The sequence below is a fragment of the Scyliorhinus canicula genome, chromosome 15 (assembly GCF_902713615.1).
Source record: "Scyliorhinus canicula chromosome 15, sScyCan1.1, whole genome shotgun sequence".
NCBI classification, from domain to species: Eukaryota; Metazoa; Chordata; class Chondrichthyes; order Carcharhiniformes; family Scyliorhinidae; genus Scyliorhinus; species Scyliorhinus canicula.
Genome location: NC_052160.1, coordinates 4,521,638 through 4,534,077, shown reverse-complemented (window position 1 = coordinate 4,534,077; position 12,440 = coordinate 4,521,638). Strand labels below are relative to the sequence as shown.

Genomic DNA, 12,440 nt, shown 5'->3' with positions numbered 1-12,440 from the left:
ATATAATAAACTGCTTCTTTACTCATCCTTAGGCCTTCGTGTGAATATTTTCACCTCTTAACAATACTCAGGAGGCTGCAGCCACAGATACACACTGCAGTCCCCACACACACACCTCTCTCTCCGCTGTTGCGAGAGAACTGTTTGAGTTAGGATATCAAGTTGCCGTAATGCTTCCATTTTGACCATTTTTCTGGGGAAACAGCTACTTACAGAAAGAGGGTGCACATTTAAGAAAATAAATTGCCAAACGCTTTCCATTGTGATACAAAGTCCTTTATTTGGTGATGGTGATTGAGAAACACTTTGCGGACTATGTTTAGCATGAACCGAATATATTACTGCAAACAATAGTTTATTTTTAAATCCAGTAGTTCAAGTGGCTAAACAAAGCAAGTCTATAGAATTCTGTAACCAGCGTTGCTGTGGTCGGCAAGTATTGCAAACAGTGCTTGGCTCTTTCTATTAAAAGTGCACCATCCATCTCCGATATCATAGTGCTACTGAAAAGGACCAAATCATTTCAGTAAGGGCAATGTGATTTTTTAGAATTATGATGCTATTTTCATTTCTGGTTTAGCAACAAAGTACAACCATTTTAAAATCACAACCCACCAGGCAGTGCACATTAGGGTTAACTTTATTTCTTAAAAAAAAAAATTTTATTTTTATTTTTTACAATGAATTTTAAATGCTAGAATGTTATTTGAAACTTTGGTACCTGTAAAATATTCAGCAAACTAGTTTTGGCTACATGCACGTGAAAGTATTTATTTTTTAATTGTGAAGGAGTAGTTTTATAAATGGAAAAACTGTGCCCTGCTAATACCATAAGTGTGTGACCGTTTTCAAGCTTCTCTGATTGTTTGTGTATAATTTTCCCATTTTGATACCATACCACAGTGTGCCACACTGTCATTATTCATTAGATTTTGTGCCGTTGAAGTCCGGATCTCGTCCCCCAAGATCTTCATCAGAGTTTTCCAGCGAAGTGTTATCAACCACTCCGCGCCTGCCTCCAGATCTCCGTGCTCCTGCTCCACTCAGCATCGGCTCATTTCCTCGCCTACATCAAGAAAGGCCACATGTCAGAAAGCAGCAAGAAACAACCCAATGTTTAGACAACTCCCCAAACAATCCTCCATCAACACACACAATACAGAAATGCTAAAATACTCTCCAGACGGACATAGGCCTCCAACCACTTGAGGCCGACCATCAACCGTGATAAAAGATGTCTGCTGATCAATGCATTCAAATTATATTAACAATGAGTGACTTGAGTGTAATTCTTTACCCTTCTAAAACTGAACGGTGATTGTGTTTAAAACTTGGGTATGGAGGTCATTGTGTCCACAATTGAACTCTTTAAAAAAAAAAAAGAATGCAGTAGTTTTTGAAACTTGTAATGATGGACTGTAATTCTAAACGTCAGGCCTTGATCTCACATGTATCAGTGTTCTCTCGATGAAACTTGCTTTCTGTTGCATGCCCAACTTGGAGACTCTGTGTAGGATGGAGATTTGTTTCGATTTTCAAATCTCTAGTCTTTGTGGTAGGTGCGGCTGAATCATGTCACATTTGCTTTGTTTGGCCCTTGTTCTGCACTGTAACCACCTATTTATTTGTCGATGTACTTTGCTGATTATTCTTTGGTCTACTGTGTACGTTTCCTTGGCTAGCAGAAAAATATCTTTCACTGTACCTCGGTACAGGCGACAAATATCAATCAATCATGGCCCATCCTATTGTCAGCCAAACAAGGGAAGATTGATTATACCTGCTCGGTGAAAAATTACTGTCATAGCTTTGTAACATGCAAATTGGTGTGCTTTGAGACTACACATGCACGGGATACTAAGGACTAGGTAGGGCTTGTACGATAGATTTAAAAATCCAACCAATACATCATTTAGAGTTGCGTTCAAGCAATTTAATTCTACATAAAAGTGGAGTTAGACAAACAGCAGTGAGTCTCCCTTGTTTGTTGTGTTTGTGTGAAAATAAACTAGGCAATAATTGTTCGTGCATTTACTTTGTGACTCCAATGTTCTCACGTGAATGGTAGAAATCTTAAAATATGCCTGGAATATACCGATAATCTCAAAATCCTCTTTCAGCTTAATCAAACTTCATAACTTTGCATCTACTGTTCACCTTTAAATATTAAATATCTTTTAGTGAATAAGCCTTAGCCATGCTTCCTATTCAGCAGATTTGGTTTGTTAACCCTTTGAGGACTAAGAGATGACATTAAGTTAGAAGATCTCCATCGACATTAGATTTTTAGGTGCGGTCTCATTTATTATTGAACAGTTCAGAATAAAAACTATGTTTTTTTTTGTTTAATAGTATGATGGAAATCTGGTTCACAGATTGTTTATCCAATCCTCAAAGGGCTTGGGAAAATAAAACAGCTCCAAAAGTTGGAATTAATAAAGCAGACAAGGGAAAACCCTTAACTGCCACAAAGTTCTGCTTTAAGAAATGCCCGAATGCTTATGTGGAAAAATATCATCCATTGCACTTGGGAACAGATTGCGTTTCCCAGAACGATTTGTGGCTTGGGGCATGATAGAGTGGTGGCAGCTGGTCACCAACATGGTCAGTTTTCTTTTTCCTACATTTCATGTGGGCAGGTGGGAGGGGGGGGGGGGGGGGGGGATGGACAGCGCTCATCCCAGCCTGCCATCTGTACTTCTCAAAAAATCCCACCCCGCTTTGTTTTGACGCCCTGCTCCCAGCTGAACTGACCTCCAACGAGGTGTGCTGAGATTTGGAATGGAGGGGGGGGGGGAGGGGTGGGAAGAGAAAAAAAAACAAGGCTAAAGTAACTTTCACAAATCTTTGAGAGAGCTCGGCAGTGTAAGGGTCTTTTCAAATGAAGCTGAAATAGTTAGTGGCAGCCTTGAATATGAATGGAAATTGCACATTCCACTGCATGTGCACAGCAGTGTTAAGCGTTAAGCTCTTTTCTGTACCTATCTATTAGAACTTTTATTCCATTTACTTGTACCACATGTAATGTCTTTTCCATGAAATATATTTCATGGAGGTGGAGAAAGTATAGTTAAGAGTGAATATCACCAGGAACAATTTGAAATTCAGCATAGCATGTACATGAACTGTTACAATCTTATTCCTATTGTATCCAACATGTGGTGTAAACAGAATTCATGATGAAGAGCCGTGGGATAAGATTTATATTTTGCTCAGCGTCCTCACGATATATAAATCACATCCCCTGGCTTTTCTTTCTTGAGGTCACTTTATTTATTTGCCAATATTTATCTTCAGCCTTCAGAGTTATCAGAAACCGTCAGTATTTAAAAGGAGAAAAAGAGCTGGAGATTTGAGCAATACGAAAAGTTGCGTAGCTGAGGTTTGGGAGGTACCTGGGAGTTCACTGGGCAGATTCATGTGCACCCCTGGAATAAAGACAAGATTTCCCTCACAGTTACACATCATTCCTATTAGAAACGATTCTTAAAACAGCAATAATCATATCCAGCATGCATTGTTCAGAAGCCGACAACGGAACACTTTAACTTTTTACCAAGTTGAATATTGCAGATAACAATTAGTTAAAAAAACATTGGAAAATCCACTCGATGTTAGAGATCAGTTCCTTTGTTATGGTTATTATACACAGTGATATTTAATAAACTTTGCACAGTTACTCCCAGAGTTAATGGCGATGATGTAGAGTAAATGTGTATGTCTGCATTACTCTCGCTTTTAAGATCTCCATCAGTGTTTTGTTCTACAGCTGGACTAGTAACACAAAGAGTTCAAATCCCCAAGGGCACATTATGAAATTAAATTCAGCAAGTCTGTTAAAAGTTTGTGATGGTACCAGACAAAGCGATTGTAAAAGCTATGGGATTGTTGTCATAAAGACCCAGTTAGATAGCCAATGCCCTCAGGAATAGGATCTTACTATCTTACTGGGTCTGCATGCTATATGGTTAATGTTCCTTGATGTGGCCTAGCAAGCCACTCAGTTGTATAAATCGCAAGACTCACCATCACCCTGTTCAGGGCAACGAGCATTTGGAAAACCTTGCCAGTGTCACCCACATCCCATGGAAGATACCCTTTCCCCTGCTAAAATGTCTACAGCCTAAACCCATCAGTCCATCGAATCCCTAAAGTGCCGGAGGAGGTCATTTGGCCCATCGAGTCTGCACCGGCCCTCTGAAAGAGTACCCTACCCAGAACCGCTCTCCCACCCCATCCCCATCCCCCGTAACCCCACCTAATCTGCCCATCTTTGAACATGACCAGGCAATTTACCATAGCCAATCCACCTAACCTGCACATCTTTGGGCTGTGGGAGGAAACCCACGCACACACGGGGAGAACGTGCAGACTCCGCACAGACAGTGACCCAAGCCGGGAACCAAACCTGGGACCCTGGAGCTGTGAGGCAGCAGTGCTAACCCACTGTGCTGCTCCAGAAGAGGATAATAACGACTGGGGCACCTCGTCATCTTTTCTGCCCCCACCAAATACCAACTGGAGAGAAACGTTTTCAGATATTTTCTCCCATCTCCCATTTGTTGAATCTCAATTCTTCATCCCATCAGGTTCTGAAAACAGACATTCATCTCCAAGCCTTTTCCCATGGTATTTGGGAGTAAGCTGATGAAGGATTCACATGAATGGAGTGGGGGAGATCCGCTCTGTTTCTCATTCCTTGGGTGACTATTTCAAATAAGTATTTAAAACATAATTTTGCATTACTTTGTCAAAAGAAAATCTTGAAAACCTGCCCGATTAAAGAAATTTCTTGCAGATTAAAGAGGCAGGTATTTTCTTATGGAGCAAGCGTAGGGTTTGGCCAAACACTGACTGCTCCTATTCCTGGCGGCTGGACCTCGTGCCAATTAGAGAACCTGGATAGACTCCACAGGTCTGGAGAGAGGAACGCAATTAACCTTCCGAGTCCGCTGGACTCTTCCACAGAGTTCTGACTGAAAACGTTAACTCAATGAACACAAAGTTCTTCCCAATCTGCCTAGAGCAGAACAAATGGCAACTTTGGGAGGAGACTGGCGCGGTTGGCAACCCAGACAGACACAAGGCAGTAAAAGACCCAAATGTTTTGGATGAACCAAATCCACAGCGAAGGATAAATAAATCCTATTGAGGTTGTAGTGAAAATAATTCGCAGGCCCCACCTGTGGGGAAAATTCAAAGTCTCACTGTCCTCCATTGTATAGGACTCAGCAACAGAGACATATTCTTGTTTTGATCTGCTGGATGTATATTAGTCAAACATTTCTTAACACCCAAAGTGATACTTTCCTTCAGCTCCCAAAAGGAAAATGCTGGAAAATCTCAACAGGTCTGGCAGCATTTGTAGGGAGAGAAAAGAGCTAATGTTTCAAGTCCAGGTGACCCTTTGTCAAAGCTGAGCTGCCAGACCTGCTGAGAGTTTCCAGCATTTTCTCTTTGGTTTCAGATTCCAGCGTCTGCAGTAATTCTCTTCTTTCCTTCAGCTCATTCTACGAGAAAATCTGACCACAAGTTGGGTATTTCCGAGGAGTTATTTACCATAAAATCTTTGGGAGCTACGGCAGATAAGAGATTAACGCACGAGGAAGAGCTCATCGCCTGCACACCCGGTGAAGTTACGGAAAGGGAGCAGGATCAGCTGCCAGGAAGTTCCCAGCAAATGGTCTGTGCTGCGGGAAGGGGTTGGTAAATGGAGGCAGGCTGGAGTGTGGGGCTTACCGGAGTTTGTTCTTGAGCATGTTACATTCGCGGTTCACGGTTTCATTCAGCTCCGTGGCTTCTTCCAGTTCTCGCTGCAGTTTGCGTCGAGCCGCATTGATCCGCTGAGATTCCTCCTCGGCTTCCTCCAGCTGCCGCTTGAGCTGTTTCACGCGCGAATTGCTTTTGTCTGCCTTCAGGACCAAAACAATATTAATGTTTCCATAGTCACATCATGAGAGCATACCTTTGTCGCGCACAAATTCGTGGTAAATTAAAATGTAATGAGGGTAAAGACAATTTACTTGGCTCCCTCTCTATAGGAGGCAGATTTTACACTGTGGGTGAATGAACACTGCCAGCCATTCATTTCCCCAGAGATACTCCATGTGATTGATTTACAGGAAGTTTCAGTGCAACAGAGAGTTGGCCACTTCTGGTGAACTGGGACCAGAGCAAGCAAGCATGTAACTCTTGAACGTATTAATGGGCAGCAGAGGATCTGAATCAGGAAGTATCAGTTAGAATATTGAATTCAGAAAGTGAAATAAAGAGAGGGATAGAAAGATGGGATTGAGAGAGATAAAAGAGACAGAAGGAACAAGTTTTTAAAAACGTATTATTTGAGTTTTTGGTTACATCTCCAATGATAATTAAAATCTGAAGGAATGAAACTCCACATTTGTAAATATGAATTTTCCATTCTAGACAGGTCGCTTGGCAGTATTTAAGACTTATCACACCGTTAAATCTTTACTTACACCGGAACGGACAAGTCCTAACTTCAGTCCAGTATGAATGCGTTCCTTGTATTCCATCACTGTCTCATGGTGAGATACTGATAGAGCAAAGCTGCTGGGTGGGTAGGGCAAGTCAGACAGCAACTTTCTGTTTTCTGCATTTAATCGCTCATGTACATTCACACTTGTAATAATGATGAGGACGATTAGCCTCAATGCTATTTCTACAACAAAATCTGCCCCCATGGTTTCAAAGGATTGACATTCACATAACAGATTTGCAACATGGCCTAAACTTTGTTACACACTCCTTAACTTATGATAATCAAGGTGACCCTGGAGTGTAGAGCAGAACTTTAGATTGTTGTAAAAAGAATGGTTGGGGACAGAACCAGGTGCTGGAAACCTGGTTACCTGAAGTTTTTGAAGTACAGTGGAGGAGAGAACCATTCAACATTGAAGAGCATCATCACAGCAGTGTTAATGAAGATGACATCCGAACTTGTAACAAATCCTGTTTGGTTGTCAGTTTTGTGTTCAGTGATCTTCTTTGGTCTCTGATTCAGCAACTCCCTGACTTTAAAATTATTACCCTTGTTGTCAAATCTTTCCATGTCCTCACCCCTCCCCATCACTGTAACTTCAAGTTTGCTGACTTAATGTTTCTTCAGAGAGATTGAACAAGTATTTATTCAAAAAGGCAGTTGAGAGCATAAGGGGGAGGCTATTTCTATTAGTCTGGGTCCTGCTGGAAAGTGTGAATCATGCCCTGTACAGTAACTGCTTATTGTGATGACTAAACCCGAGAAGATACTGCCAACCAGCAGACCTAAAATTCTGACTGAAACAAAAGCAACAAACATGGGAGTCAGTTTTAAGGGGGGAAAAAAGCCAAATCATCCTGCGGTGTCCAATTGAGATGGATCGGGTAGTCCAGCTGTACACGAGGACCTCTTCACTGCGATATCTTTAAGAACCTTTGCACATGTTCTGTGCATTGGCTCAGAGTTCACTGCATGTAGAGCAGGCTCAGGACTCAGTATGAAAATGAAATGAAATGAAAATTGCTTATTGTCACAAGTAGGTTTCAAATGAAGTTACTGTGAAAGTCCCTAGTCGCCACATTCCGGCGCCTGTTCGGGGAGGCTGGTAAGGGAATTGAACCGTGCTGCTGGCCTGCCTTGGTCTGCTTTCAAAGCCAGCTATTTAGCCCTGTGCTAAACCAGCCCCATTACATAGTTTACACAGATAGAATGTTTATCAGAATGTTCTGAACACCAGCTCAATATGTTGGTTGTACATAAAATTCTTAATTATCCTTTGTGCAAAAGGACAGGAAATGCAGTTAAAAAATGACTCACTCTTAAGAGTGATTTCAGTCTTTAGGAAAGTTCTGAAATTTAATACAAATAAAAGCTTAACTGATCATTTGCAATTTAGCAATCTACACTTCTGACACCAGTCTTTAGTCTCTATATTAGAACAAATGCTGTGGTTTCCATGTAGCTCTCTGGGTGATATACCATGCTAGTGAAAGTTGCTGTTTTACTGAGAGATCAGTGGTCTACCTGTTCTTTATACTGTTCCCCATGTCTTCGCTCATCCTCCACCTGCATTATAATCTCTTTCAGTTTCTTCTCTGTGCGACGAGCTCCCTTGGTTGTTGCTTGTTTCTCCCTGGAGGGTAAAGATGGAACATATGAAACGGAGCAAGAAACATCATCTTGGTAACAAGGAGCAACTGGTTTGGTCTGGTTTTTAAACAGACTTGTATCTATATTCAATTACATCAGGATCTCTCCAACGTAACAAACAGCAATTTACTGTTTCAAATTAAAAGCAACCGGATTGCTTTATTATAAAAAATAACAACCAGTCTATTGTACACTCTGCAGGGATGTAATGACTGTAGAAAAGTAATCCATTGTCCACAGCAGGAGGCAAAACGCTTCATCCTTATAATTATTTAAATAAAGGGCAGCACAGTGGCCTAGTGGTTAGCACAACCGCCTCACGGCGCTGAGGTCCCAGGTTCGTTCCCGGCTCTGGGTCACTGTCCGTGTGGAGTTTGCACATTCTCCCCGTGTCTGCGTGGGTTTCGCCCCCACAACCCAAAAATGTGCAGAGTAGGTGGATTGGCCTCGCTAAATTGCCCCTTAATTGGAAAAAATAATTGGGTAATCTAAATTTATTAAAAAAAACATAATTGTTTAAATACACAAACCACTGGATCTCAGCTAAAATGGGTTGTGACATCCATGCAATTGCCAAAATGGAGATATAATTCATATTTATAGTGTATTTATAGTGTTCAATTTGTAACCTTTTGCAGGCAAGAGAAAGGTATTTTTCTCCTTAGACATTCCTTGGAGTGGAGGTGACTTGCTTCCAAATTAAAACGAGTTCTCAGGTGATTGAGGAGCTCAATGTGCGGCCTCCAGTCTCTGTCACAGGCGAGGCAGACGGTGGTTGAAGGAGCAGGTGGGTGGGGTGCCCGGGTGGGTGGGGTGCCCAGGTGGGTGGGATGCCCGGGTGGGTGGGATGCCCGGGTGGGTAGGGTGCCCGGGTGGGTAGGGTGCCCGGGTGGGTAGGGTGCCCGGGTGGGTGGGATGCCCGGGTGGGTAGGGTGTCCAGGTGGGTGGGATGCCCAGGTGGGTAGAGTGCTCGGGTTGCCACACGTTCCCTTCACTGTCGATGCCTGGCTTCAGCTTTCACTAGTGATGAAACAAAAGATGTTCAGCCTTCCCGGGTGCTTTCCCTGTACTTCAGGTGGTCTTGGGCCCGGGAATCACTGCTGCTGCTGGTGGGATGTTGCATGTTTTCAAGGAGGTCGGTGCAGCTCTCCTGCCAATGGATTGGCAGGGTCTGGCGGAGGCAGAGCTGGCGGTACTTCTCCAGGTTCCCCCTGCACAAAGTCCACGACTCTGAGCCATATAGGAGGGCGGGGATATCACGATTGCTCGGAGTTTGATGCCAGTCTGAGATCCTGGTCTTCAAACACCCTCTTCATCAGGCGACTACTTAAGGCTTTGCTGCCACATTGACAGCGGCATTGAACCTCGTCGTCGTTGTCGGTACTTTTTGAAGTTAGGCTCCCAATATATGGAAAGTGGAACGAAAAGGAAATTGCTGGAAAATCTCAGCAAGTCTGGCAGCATCTGTAGGGAGAGAAAGGAGCTAACGTTTTGAGTCCGATGACTCTTTGTCAAAGCTCAAAGTGGTCCATGTTGTCCAATGTCACATTGTAGATTTTGATAAGTGTGGAGCAGTGGTTGTGCCGGGGGTAGGATGAGAGGACTTTTGTCTTACGGATGTTTAATATTCAATGCTCTCATGGAGAACCTATGTGCGCCTGGGAAAGGGGCAGACAATGGCTTAGAGCCTGGCTGTAGGTGGTCTTCACTGCACTAAAGGAGCCTTGTACATCACAGTTGCCGGCTAACTGTTGGATTTCTTGTGCCTCCTCCATCCACCATCTGTTCTTTAGGTCCTGGGTTTTTTTTTGCTGGACTCCTCCCTCATCTGTGGAATGGATTCTCGCTCTTGGTTTGGGATGCTGTTCCATCTTCGGAAAAGCCTTCCTCTTGCAGCTTATCAGCTGCTGGTTCTCCTGCTCAAACCAGTCTTACTGTTTCCTGGTTCTGGGGTGCTGAGATGGAGGCCTTGAAGACAGACCAGGCACCGTGAACACTCTGCGTCTCTGGGTCACCGGGAGTCTTCAGGTTGTCAGTGAGGCGCTGGCTGAATTGGACTCTCCTATCAAGGTCATTGAGTGCCTCAGTGTTGATGATGCTGTGGCATTGTTCCTGTTTCCATCGCTGTTTTGGGGCTACATTGATCACAGAGCGGATTAGACAGTGAGCCATCCAGCGGTTGTAAATTCCTGTTATGCTGCGGGTGACACACGTCCTTCATTCAGATGATGACGCAGTCGAGCAGGTGCCAGTATTTGGAGTGAGGCTGTTGCCATGGGACCGTGTACATGTCTCTCTGACAGACCCTGCTGTTAGTTATGACAAGGCCGTGTTCTAGACATTTTGTCAGGTGCAGGATACCATTGGTGTTGGATTATCCTGCCCCGTGCAGCCAATAACACCTCCCCAGAGGTTTGTGGCCTTTTCAATTTGCCAAGGAGGATCAGCTTGTCGCCTGTTGTGACTCGGACCAAAGATTGTTCAAGGCCGGAGTAAAATTCCTCTTTAGACTCATCTGTAGCCTCCCGTGTTGGGGAATACATGCTTAGGACTCTAGCCTCCCGTGTTGGGGAGTACATGCTGAGGACTCTAACCTCCCCCGTGTTGGGGAGTACATGCTGAGGACTGCAGCCTCCTGTGTTGGGGAGTACATGCTGAGGACTCTAACCTTCCGTGTTGGGGAGTACATGCTGAGAACTCTAGCCTCCCGTGCTGGGGAGCACATGCTGAGAACTCTAGCCTCCCGTGCTGGGGAGCACATGCTGAGGACTCTAGCCCCCCCGTGTTGGGGAGTACATGCTGAGGACTCTAACCTCCCGTGTTGGGGAGTACATACTGAGGACTCTAGCCTCCCGTGTTGGGGAGTACATACTGAGGACTCTAGCCTCCCGTGTTGGGGAGTACATGCTGAGGACTCTAACCTCCCGTGTTGGGGAGTACATACTGAGGACTGTAGCCTCCCGTGTTGGGGAGTACATGCTGAGGACTCTAGCCTCCCGTGTTGGGGAGTACATGCTGAGGACTCTAGCCTTCCCGTGTTGGGAGTACATGCTGAGGACTCTAGCCTTCCCGTGTTGGGGAGTACATACTGAGGACTGTAGCCTCCCCCGTGTTGGGGAGTACATGCTGAGGACTCTAGCCCTCCCATGTTGGGGAGTACATGCTGAGGACTCTAGCCCTCCCTGTGTTGGGGAGTACATGCTGAGAACTCTATCCTCCCGTGTTGGGGAGTACACGCTGAGGACTCTAGACTCCCGTGTTGGGGAGTACACGCTGAGCACTCTAACCCTCCAGTGTTGGGGAGTACATGCTGAGGACTGCAGCCTCCTGTGTTGGGGAGTACAGGCTGAGGACTCTAACCTCCCGTGTTGGGGAGTGGGCCTAGGACATCCAAGCACACATACTCCTCCTGCCCTACTCTCTCATTCCCACAGGACCTCTCACCCTGGGATTCAGAAAGATGCGATGGTGGCCTCCTGAGTGTGGCTCTGGCCTCTCTCTGTGAGAGGATGTGTTGCTCCTCTCCCGCGGGAGAGGGGAAGAGGGAACAGCCGCAACGCATGCCTAAAACTGACCATTACCGAATGGGATAGCTATTGTGTGTTTTATTTAAAGCTGGGAATATCAAAGAATCAAACCCAGGAAATTATTGAGCTCTGATTGACACCTGTATTACACTTTCATTATATTGATGATCCTTCATCAAAAAACCTTAATGCTCTTTTTTTGTCAATCAGAGGGAATGCTGGACTATGTAATAGCTGCAACATTTCACATTTTAGATTTATTGGGCCCGATTTTACTAAATGGGAACAAAGCCCCTAAGTGAGCTTGTTTAGCCGAGTGTTTCCCGGCGCTCACAGTGTTGAGGAACACAAGTCTATAAAACACGACTCGGTTTGAAAAGAGGCCTCAACAGGGAACGTGTGGCCTCGGCTGTACGCAGCCCCGTGTGTACGCTGGGGAGCTCCTCTTGCCGGAGAGATGGCGACTTGATCTGGAACCCCAAAGCGATACCCTCCCACCACCATGTCCCAATGCGCCATGGGAGGATCCCGGATCCGGCAAACCCCCCCCCCCCCCCCATACCCACACACCCTAAAAATGATCCCGCCCACACTAGGTGAAATTTATATCGCAATGTCTTGTGAGATTGCATTAGGTCTCGCGAGTTGTTGCGAAGCGGGTAGATCCCGGGAACGAGGTCTCCCGGCTTCAATCGGCCACGCTGCATCTGCAAAGCAGCTCGCTTCACCGTAAAATCGCGCCCGTTAATTCATAGACATTG

At 44.9% G+C, this 12,440-nt stretch overlaps 1 protein-coding gene across 3 annotated transcripts in view; it reads right to left on the bottom strand.

Annotated features, from left to right (window-relative positions):
- Positions 1-260: 260 nt before the first annotated feature.
- myh11b (myosin, heavy chain 11b, smooth muscle) overlaps positions 261-12,440 on the bottom strand; it is a 165,522-nt gene continuing 153,342 nt past the window's right edge. For 2 of the 3 annotated variants that reach the window (XM_038819567.1, XM_038819568.1), the window contains 3 exons: positions 8,027-8,135; positions 5,740-5,912; positions 261-1,066 (listed from right to left, as the gene is read on the bottom strand). In XM_038819567.1, coding sequence (XP_038675495.1) covers positions 919-1,066; positions 5,740-5,912; positions 8,027-8,135 — 430 coding nt within the window. In that variant the 3' untranslated portion in view covers positions 261-918. Of the gene's footprint in view, positions 1,067-3,395; positions 3,429-5,739; positions 5,913-8,026; positions 8,136-12,440 lie in introns of all 3 variants that reach the window. The other variant, XM_038819570.1, reaches the window with a different exon arrangement.